Below are 9,296 nucleotides of genomic sequence, written 5' to 3' on the forward strand. Positions count from 1 at the left end.
CAAAGGTCCAATTCAGGCTCTCATGCACAAACGTGGCAATGCCGTGCTTCCTGCTTAAGGTAGACCCGACTAGCGTGTAGTTGAGAATAGCTAGCCTGTCTGCAGAAGTGCAGTGGGTCTCTTGGAGGAGGATGACGAGTGCCCGGTTGTTATGGGCAAGCTACTCCACAACTTTGATCTTGCTTGTTGTGTAGCCTTCCCTGTTGAGCTGCAGAATAGTGGGGCGTCTGAACTTGTCCATTGCCCCTTGCAGCTGTGCCGTCCGGGTGAAAGCTATTGGTTGACAAGTTTTGTTTGGCATCTGCTTGGGTGCAGATGTTACTCATAGGATGAGGCACGAGGAGCCACTTGTCGTCCATCCGTGGACGTCCAAAGCACAGTCCATTCCTGATGATAAGAAAGCTCAAGTTTTCCTCACCAACCAGTCAGCCAGCATCTACAAGATGATCTTCAATCTGGCCGCACAAGAGTCTACAGCAAAACCAATCAATGAACTTACAATGGAGGAAATTTTGAATTACATGAATGCACAGTTCGACCCTAAGCGCTTCGTTATTCGTGAACGGATTCGCTTCTGGATCAACTTAAAGCGAAAACCAGGTAAGACTGTTCTAGAATTATTGGGTGCACGAATAAGACAAGCCGCTGCCACGTGCGACTTTTCTTCTATTACTAATACTTTAAAAGAATCTTTGCGTACTTGTTTTATGTGCTCGCTAGGAAACGAAACAGTTTATAAAGCTTTCTTTAAAATTAAACCTGACGATCTTACTTTTTTACATGCTCTTGAAATAGCCATAGAAACTGAAGACGCTGCCAAAGTGGCTGAGGAGACGGTGTTTGGAACTGAATCGTCGGGCGTCGGGGGTACATCAAGTTAAAGGTACGGATAGACGATCTCCTTTCAAGAAAGCTACGATGGTCAATACTAATGCGAACAAGCAAAGTATAAGTGCTATCCATGTGGTAATTCTAATCACCATGCTAACCACTGCTGATTTAAAAATGCGGTCTGTCATTTCTATAAGCTTACCGGGCATGTACTGTACAATCCGCCTGTCGTAAGAAAGCCGCACAAGTGCATTCTTCTAAGGTCAACTGCATACAGGAGGTACGCTAAATACTGTTCATAATTCGTCGTGTAAAGTTCCTAAACTCGAGGTTAGAATTTTTCTTAAGTCTTTTTCTGTTAATGGAATTTGATACAGCTACAGAGGGAAATTTCATCTCTTCTGAAGTTTAGTGGCAGCTAGGCAAACCTAACTTGCAGACTCCACAGCTACGTTATCAGTCGGCAAGTAAGCACTCGATGCCTATTAGCCTATTGGATCTTTCACAGCCGAAGCGAGCTGCAACAAATCGAGAAAGACGACCACAGTTCAACGATATGTGAAGTCCCTAAGCATAACTTATTAGGACGTGATGCCATTCAAGCACTAGATATTTCGGTAGATAAGTTCTTCATTTTTACAATACTACGTGCTATTCATCGTCACAACGACATAGATTTTAACTTGCAAACATCCTGTTCCGAGTTATGTGACCAATACGAAAACTTATTTAAACCTGAATTAGGTTGTCTTCAGGATTACGAATTAGAGATTGAGTTCAACTCTGTTTGTAAACCAATGTTTTCAAAGCCCAGACCAGTGCCTTTCGAAATTCAAGAAGACTTAGCTCTTGCCTAGAACGTCGGCATAGAAAAAGGTGTCTGGACACCTGTACAATTTTGCGACTGGGGAACTTCTGTAGTACCAGTTTGCAAGGCTTCTACCGAAGGTAAGAAATCCAAATTAAGAGTTTGTGGTGACTATTCCTCGACAATTAATCCACAACTTAGAACTCACAGGCACCCTTTGCCTCTTCCAGAGGATTTAATGCATAAACTAGGGGTGGCCACGGATTCATTAAGATTGACCTGGCAGATGCTTATAATCAGATTAGGTTAGGTCCAATGAGAAGAAAAATATTGGCATTGAGTACCCATAAAGGGGTTTTACTATAAAATGTTATTCCATTTAGCATCTCTTCTGCTCCAGGCCATTTCCAAAAGATAATGGATGACTTAACTAGTGACCTTCCAGGTGTAGCAGTCTACCTGGATGATATTTTGATAAGTGGAGCTACAGCAAATGAGCATTTCCAGAACCTTAAACAACTACTCGATCGTTAATCTTCGAAAGGTCTTAGATGTAGAAAGGAAAAATGTAAATTTGCCCAGGCAAAGGTTGAGTAACTAGGCCATGTTCTTTCTAAATAGAGGATTTCGAAGGGTCTTAAAGTCGATGCTGTACTGATCATGCCTGCTCCTTCCAATGTTGGTACCTTACGTTGTTTTGTGGGGTTGGTTCAATTTTATTCTAAGTTTATGCCCTCAGATTTCTCTACGGCAGCGCAACCGTTATATCATTTAACCAAGAGTATAGTGTTCCTTGGAGATGAGAACACAAAAAAATGCGCTTTTTCAAAATTGAAAACGTTTCTTTCCACAGACGATGTTCTACTGTAGTAGGCTACACTTTAATCCGTTGCTTCCTTTAGGAATTGCATGCGACACATCAAGGGCATTGGCGCTACACTGCTTCACCGCTTCCCGGACCTTCACAGAAAAGACGCCAACCACCCCTTTCGTATTGGTGGTCATAAGTTTTATTGGAGAGGTGTTGTGTATTTTGGTTTGTTTTCGTTGAAACAATGTACCTTGCTTTCGTTCCGCTTAGGTTTTCTTTTTTGCGTTTTTGTTAATCAGCGCTTCTCGTTTTGTTTCAGAACATATTTTTGGTTGCACGCCTTTTTGAAAGGATAGTTTCTTTCTTGCGATTTTAAATACAAGTAGAAAACTTTTGTATGACTCTTGTTAAATGAGTTGAAAACACAAGGACACAGAAGCGTCAAGGGATTGCTCTCAATACAGAAATAGAAAATTACTTTGACGTAACTTACCAAGCCGATGGCATAATTATTGATGATCTTTTCTGTTGCACGCAGAAGAAGTTGCGTAGAATTTTTATACGTTTTAATTAATGTTTCATTAAGTTCAAGTACAGTGTCCAGCAATTGTGTTAACTCAATCAAGTCCGAGGTGGTTGTGACCTTATTTTGGGCAAGATCGAAGATGGCTTGTTTTCGATTTTCTGCTTGCTTCGCGGAATAGCTCATTGGATCTACACAAACAAAATAGAAAGTACTGCAAGTACCAATAGTGTTTTTTTATTTCACTAGTTTCAAAATTTGTAGTCTATTTGCAGTTATTACATGGGATCTTATGCAATTTTGGTAAAGCATCCATGTAGCTGCCACATTTATTCTCTTTACTAGCTTATCCTGTAGTTTGTACAAAGAAGACATAATTTGACATAATTATAATCATTCAATTAAAATGCTGTATACCTTGGTCTTCACATATGTACAACTGCTGTCCATTACACAAAACGTCATCCCATTTCCAGTTGTATTTTTTCCACAGAATAACACATTTACTGATTGTGGGCGTTAGTGGTTCCCCTGGAGCCCAGTTCGAGTATCTAAGGAAAATGAAAAGGTTCAATTTATTATCTTGTTTTGCAGTAAATTTGACTTTTAAATATTTGTAATCACTCAACCCAAACTTTTATACATCGTATGCAAAAGCACGTAATAGCTTGTAGGGCGAGTCTCATACTTGAACCCAAGCAGTGGAGGATAAGATTATAAGGTTCCCATTATCCTAAGCTTTCGGCACTAACGAGAGTAGGATGATGTTGCTTCTTCTCGGCCGCATTTTCTTCAGCAACTACGCCCACCCAATTTATTACACTCTGAGTAAAGACGAGCGTTGTTTTTCAACAATCAGCTTGAGCCGGGAGTCGAATCACGATTGCATGATTGAAAAAACTTGCAGCTTGCTTGTAGCAAGTTTGTAAAATAAATACTATCCACAAGCATGTGACTTTATTTTCTTTACATTCTTCAGGGCCTTCACTATCCAGCTGACTCCATTTAGTTCCGTGAGTTGCTCACATTTACCGCTATTGATGCCAATAAAAGTTCAATCTTGTTCAATGGACACTACAACTGTAATGCACTGTTGCAAACTGAATTTATCTTTTCATGAATTGTTTAAATTTGCATTTTATGTTAGAAAAAATACCTTTTCAAAAACAGCTCACAAATTCGAAAAGTTTTATTGTTTTGTTCTGTCTGCTTACACTTGCTTTTTTACTTAAATTAGTCATCTTTAACATTTTTCAAACTTTTGCAATGTTTGCCGTGTACTGGTAATGTTTAAGCCATACTTTTAACTCTTTCACTTACACCATTGATACTATTAACTAACTATTGCAAAACAAGTAACCTTTCAGCCAAAATTATAATTATTGTTGGCAGTATGAATAATTTATGGCCTAGTTTTTTTGCCAAGCGTAAAAGTTTTTTTTATAGTTTTTTTGCCAAGTTTAAAAGTTTTTGTTTTCTAGTGCTTTTCAACTTGCTTTTTAATGTGGTCAATATTGAATAACTATAATTGCTCATAATTATCCACAGAAGAGTAAATAAACTTTTCAGAAAGATTCAAACGCACTTTAATCAGTGAATATTTTATCACTAAAGACCTTAACATTTCTTAAGCGACTACAAACAATGTTGTTACAGTAGTTTAATAATTTTAAATTTGCACCAGCGAAGGCTTTGTCCGGCCTGCCATCAGCGGTATTGTTCAAAAACAGCACCAATAATATCTATTGCAATGTAAACTAACTTAATTTAACTTTTATAACAATATAATGTGTCTTTTTATAAGGCACTGCATCCATCGCAGATATGAGTTGCTCTTCAGCGCTTTACAAAGCAGACAATGGGATGCAGCCGTATAGAAGCGCAACCTAGTACATTCCTATCCAAATTTGGACAATGTAAATTATAACTTATAGTGCAACTTATTCACAAAATTTATGTGTAATTATCTTGCAAATGTACGTACAGTGCAAATAAGGGTATCTGATATTGGAATTGATGTTGATTCTGAGGAAGGTTAAAGTCATTATTCAATAGCACTGCATGACTAAGTTACAAATGAATTTGAACCACGGGATACGTGATACAACTAGTAAATGTTGAGCAGAATGGAGGCGCCTTCGCAAATAATTGTTTGTTTAAATTTGGGTTGTAACGTTTGATTAACAGCGCTTCCTGAATTTTTGTGTCAATTTGGAATTTGCCTTTGCGTAAAATTTTAAATGAGTCAGCAGAGAATTTTCGATTTTTGCAAAAAGAACAATCCATGATATGGTCTTTGATGGCACTTTTCTTAAAGTCCCTAAAGTTCAGATGCTGCCGTACTCTCGTGGTCAAATGTCTGGTGGACATACCGATGTACGTCAATGCCGAATCACACGGACATGTAAAACTGTATACGACCTTTGAGCAGAGAAACGAAGGCGTCTGGGACTTTAGTTGAAAATACGAACTAATTTTAAATGTTTTATAAATAGGAAAAACGTCTACATCAAATTTATTTTTCATAAACTGTCCGATTTTACGAGCAAACGTTTTGGATTCTTTTCCCACAAACGAAATGGACAAGCAATGCTTAACGTTTAACTCATTTTCAGCCTTTTCTTTTTGGTTGAAATTCTCAGAGATAAAGCGATTCAGTATTCTCTCAAAGTACAATTTTGGATAACCATTATTATAAAACATTTGTTTTAATTTCTCTGTTTCAATATTAAAAAGAGCATCATTACAGCAAATCATTTTAGCCCGAGCTAATAGGAACACGATCAAACCAGAGTTCCATTTCAATGGGCATAATGCATCAAAATTCAAAAACAAGCCAGTATGAGTTGGTTTGCGCCAAACCCAAGTATCCAATCCAGTGGCATTAATTTTAATTTCTACGTCCAAAAAAGGCAAGGTTTCACATGCTTTTTCGATTGTAAAGTTAATGTTTTTTTTAGAGTTTAGCATATCTAAAAATGTTTCACATGAGGTCTCCTTATTAAATACCGCAAAACTGTCATCAATGTAACGTAAGAACAACTTTGAACAACTAAGAACAACGTATGAACAACTGCACATCAGGCGTACGATGAAATTTTCATGGAACTTCAAACTCATCGACGATATGCTTGAGTTTGTTGATATATTTCTCAATTCCAACAACTATCGAATCCTTTGCAATATACGGTAGAATACATTTCCTTCGAATGATTCAGCTAGTTAAGTGGAGTTATAAAAGCGTTCTGTCTTCGGGTAAAGAAACTCATTTTCTTTTAAATTTATAATTGCTACTGCAACTTTAGCTAGCGAGTAGTAGCCTACTCTTCTCAGCTTTCTCTTACTTAGGTTTCAATAAATTCATCAGTAAATCTTGTTTAGGAACGTAATCCACATAGTGCAAAGCAGTCACAAATTTAAAACTGCTAGTTGTGGGCTACTTTAGCATTGACTCAGCTTCCGATCAAGCTCTTGTTGGTTCCAACTTGATGCATTTAAGTAACGTCTTTAGAGCTTCAATTGGAAAAGGGTAATGTAGCCTACTGTAAAGCATTAGGTTTGACTGCACCACGCCTTGATTACCTTTTCGAAGTCCATTTTCTTATCAAAGAAGACAGGACAACTTTCTTTAGATTTTTCAGAATTTTTCCTCTGACTGGGCTAAAACTTTAAAGATGCTACAAGCTTACAGTCGATCAATTACTCTAAAAATGATATGACATTTGAACAAAGCTGTAGGCAACACTATGAATTCCAACTAGATTTAAGCAACAACGTCCATAAACAAAAAATAGACAGGGTTTACTTTCTTTAATCGTGCTTGGACTGACACCTTTCACTTTCCTAGATAACTCATGTTGAATACAACCTCCTATGCCTGGCCAACGCAGATTTTGAAGTTAAGGTTCAGTTGTCAAGCAAAAATAATTCACGTTTAGCTAAAACGGTACCAGTTTTTAAGTTGAAACTATCAATACAATCGAAACCGTTCAGTGATAGAGAAATCGTTTCAGCTTCAGATTTTACGTCTTGAAGCTGTTCAACATCGCCTTAACACGAAAATGATTTGTTCTTGTTGAGAAGCATCGAGAGTGACATTTACAATGATTGAGAAATACTTGGAACTACGCACTGGCACTTCATTTAATAGTTCGTTTATTATTGAGTTGGTACATTTTTAGTTTAGTAGGCTAGTAAAAATGGCCCCCCCCCAAAGTGCAAAAACAAAAAACTACTTGTTTTTCCTTTACAATGTTTTGCTAGGGGGGAAACTTGCCCGACTTCCCCCTCCCTCTCGGAGCCCCTGCTTCCATGAATGCCAAGCACAAATGAAGTTTAATGCCATTTGTATCAGGTTTTTGGTATGAACCGATGGGGAATTAAAGCCACATCTCCCGATGCAGAGGCGAGCACGCAAACCACTAGGCCATTGAGCCGGTATGTGTTGCTGCAACCAGGGGCTCTGAGAGGGGGGGAGTCGAGCAACCTTTCTCCCTAGCTAACATAACATTTTAAAGGAAAAACGAGTAGTTTTTTATGTTTTCACTCTTAAGGTGGGCCCATTTTTAGCCTACTACTAAAATAAAAAGGTATCAGCTTTATAATAATATAAATAAATGAAACAAGTGTTCTTTCATTTTCTCCTAATATGCAGTAGACTGTACATAAACGTGAAATATTTTAACTTACCCCATTGTAAGGGTAAATAACCTAGTTGTTGCCAACAATTAGTGAAGATCAAGCTTTGGTAGAGAATAAAAAAATAACAGTTAACCACTCAAGTACATGTAGCTCCACACCAGTGACGATCGGTGAGGGAAAGCAAGGAAAGCAGTGCTTACCTTAGCAAAAACTATGCAAAATATAATGACTGAATTCTAGGTTTAACTTATCATTTTTATCACGTCTATTTTAACTTGAAAATTACTGTATTCGTGACTAGAATTACTCGTAACGCTTGTGAGTAGTCTAAGTCCTCACCAAACTGCATGTCTTGCCTATAAATGCCAATTGACGCAAACGCTTCTGTCAGAAACAATCACTGAGGCTCCAGATAAGCAACTATCAAACTTGCTTTCCCAGATTCAAAAATGTCAAAAAACGCCTTCGTTTTAACCAATCCTCACCCGTTTTGCAAAACGTCACCAGCTGCTTAGCCAATCAGATGTGTTATGGTAACGGTAGGTTAGTTGTGCTTTCCCAGTGACGTCAATGCGTACATTCGCTAGAGCGACTAGACTAACTCGTCAGAATGGTATCTCGTCTCGGTACACGCACAGCATCATAATGCCAAAAAGCTTGTTGCTGTTTTTTGATGTCTCCTCGCCATGTACTTTAGCCTACTGTACTAGCTTTCATAGTCATGCCTTTGCCCTTTTTACAGCGTTGATATAACGTTACTTCGCCAATGAACGTTCAGGTGCGGATGCAATATTTAGTTTGTTAAGCTTCTATACACAGGAGGCAAACTTATCCAGCTTTTTGTACAAATTGCTTGCGATTGTAATGTTTAGGCCTAAGTGTTAGTTTTTGTAGTGTAGGCCTAACTGAATATCTGAGAATGAACATTCATGACGAATTAAACATTTAGACAACTATTATTCCATGTCTAACACAGGATTTTGGTCCTGCAACGTTAAAATTAGGATTGTTCATGACTTCTAAACATTAAATGGATGTATGATCACGACATAGGCGAAGCACAATTTGACAGATTTTTATTTTTGATTTGTTTTGGAAATGCTCTCAGAGCGCACCAAATTGGAAGTGTTTTTCAAAAGTTTCTGGGGGAGGCCCCCCAGACCCCCCGCTGGAAGTGTTGCTTTCGGCGACACGCCTTCGGGCTTCGCCCGATGGTTACGCCCTTCGTGCCTACTACCTTGCTGCAGCATATTTCCAAGTTGCTTTCCCAACGGTTTAAGCTACCGAACGTCACTGCTCCACACAGAGTGAAATTTACATGCCATTTGACTCTTTTTTATTTCTTTAAAAGTAATGTCTAAAAAGACATTATTGACCTAAAAAGAATGTCTAAAAAGACATTATGAAAAGTATACGTTTCATACTTTTCTCTTACTTTTCATAATGTTTTTTTAGACATTCTTTTTGGGTCAATAATGTGGTCGATCATAATGTGGTCGAACATCTGTGGTCGATCAAGGTTGTCAAGTTTTTTGAAGTCTGGCTGCATGTCGGACATAGAAACCCTCAGTAAAGACTGCACGTGAACATCAGTGAGATTGGATCGCAGCTTTGTCTTGTTAATGTTCTGTTCATGGTCGAAAACGTTTGCTAGAAAATTTATGTAGACCCGAACAGAGCAA

General features: G+C 38.1%; 1 protein-coding gene across 1 annotated transcript; it reads left to right on the top strand.

Annotated features, from left to right (window-relative positions):
* Nucleotides 1-329: 329 nt before the first annotated feature.
* On the top strand, nucleotides 330-881 carry LOC145780627 (uncharacterized). Its single transcript, XM_082592253.1, has one exon. The coding sequence runs from the start codon at nucleotides 330-332 to the stop codon at nucleotides 879-881; it is 552 nt and encodes a 183-aa protein (XP_082448379.1).
* The last annotated feature ends 8,415 nt before the right edge of the window (nucleotides 882-9,296 follow it).

Source organism: Aplidium turbinatum, chromosome 12 (genome assembly GCF_918807975.1).
Source record: "Aplidium turbinatum chromosome 12, kaAplTurb1.1, whole genome shotgun sequence".
In the NCBI taxonomy this organism is placed as follows: Eukaryota; Metazoa; Chordata; class Ascidiacea; order Aplousobranchia; family Polyclinidae; genus Aplidium; species Aplidium turbinatum.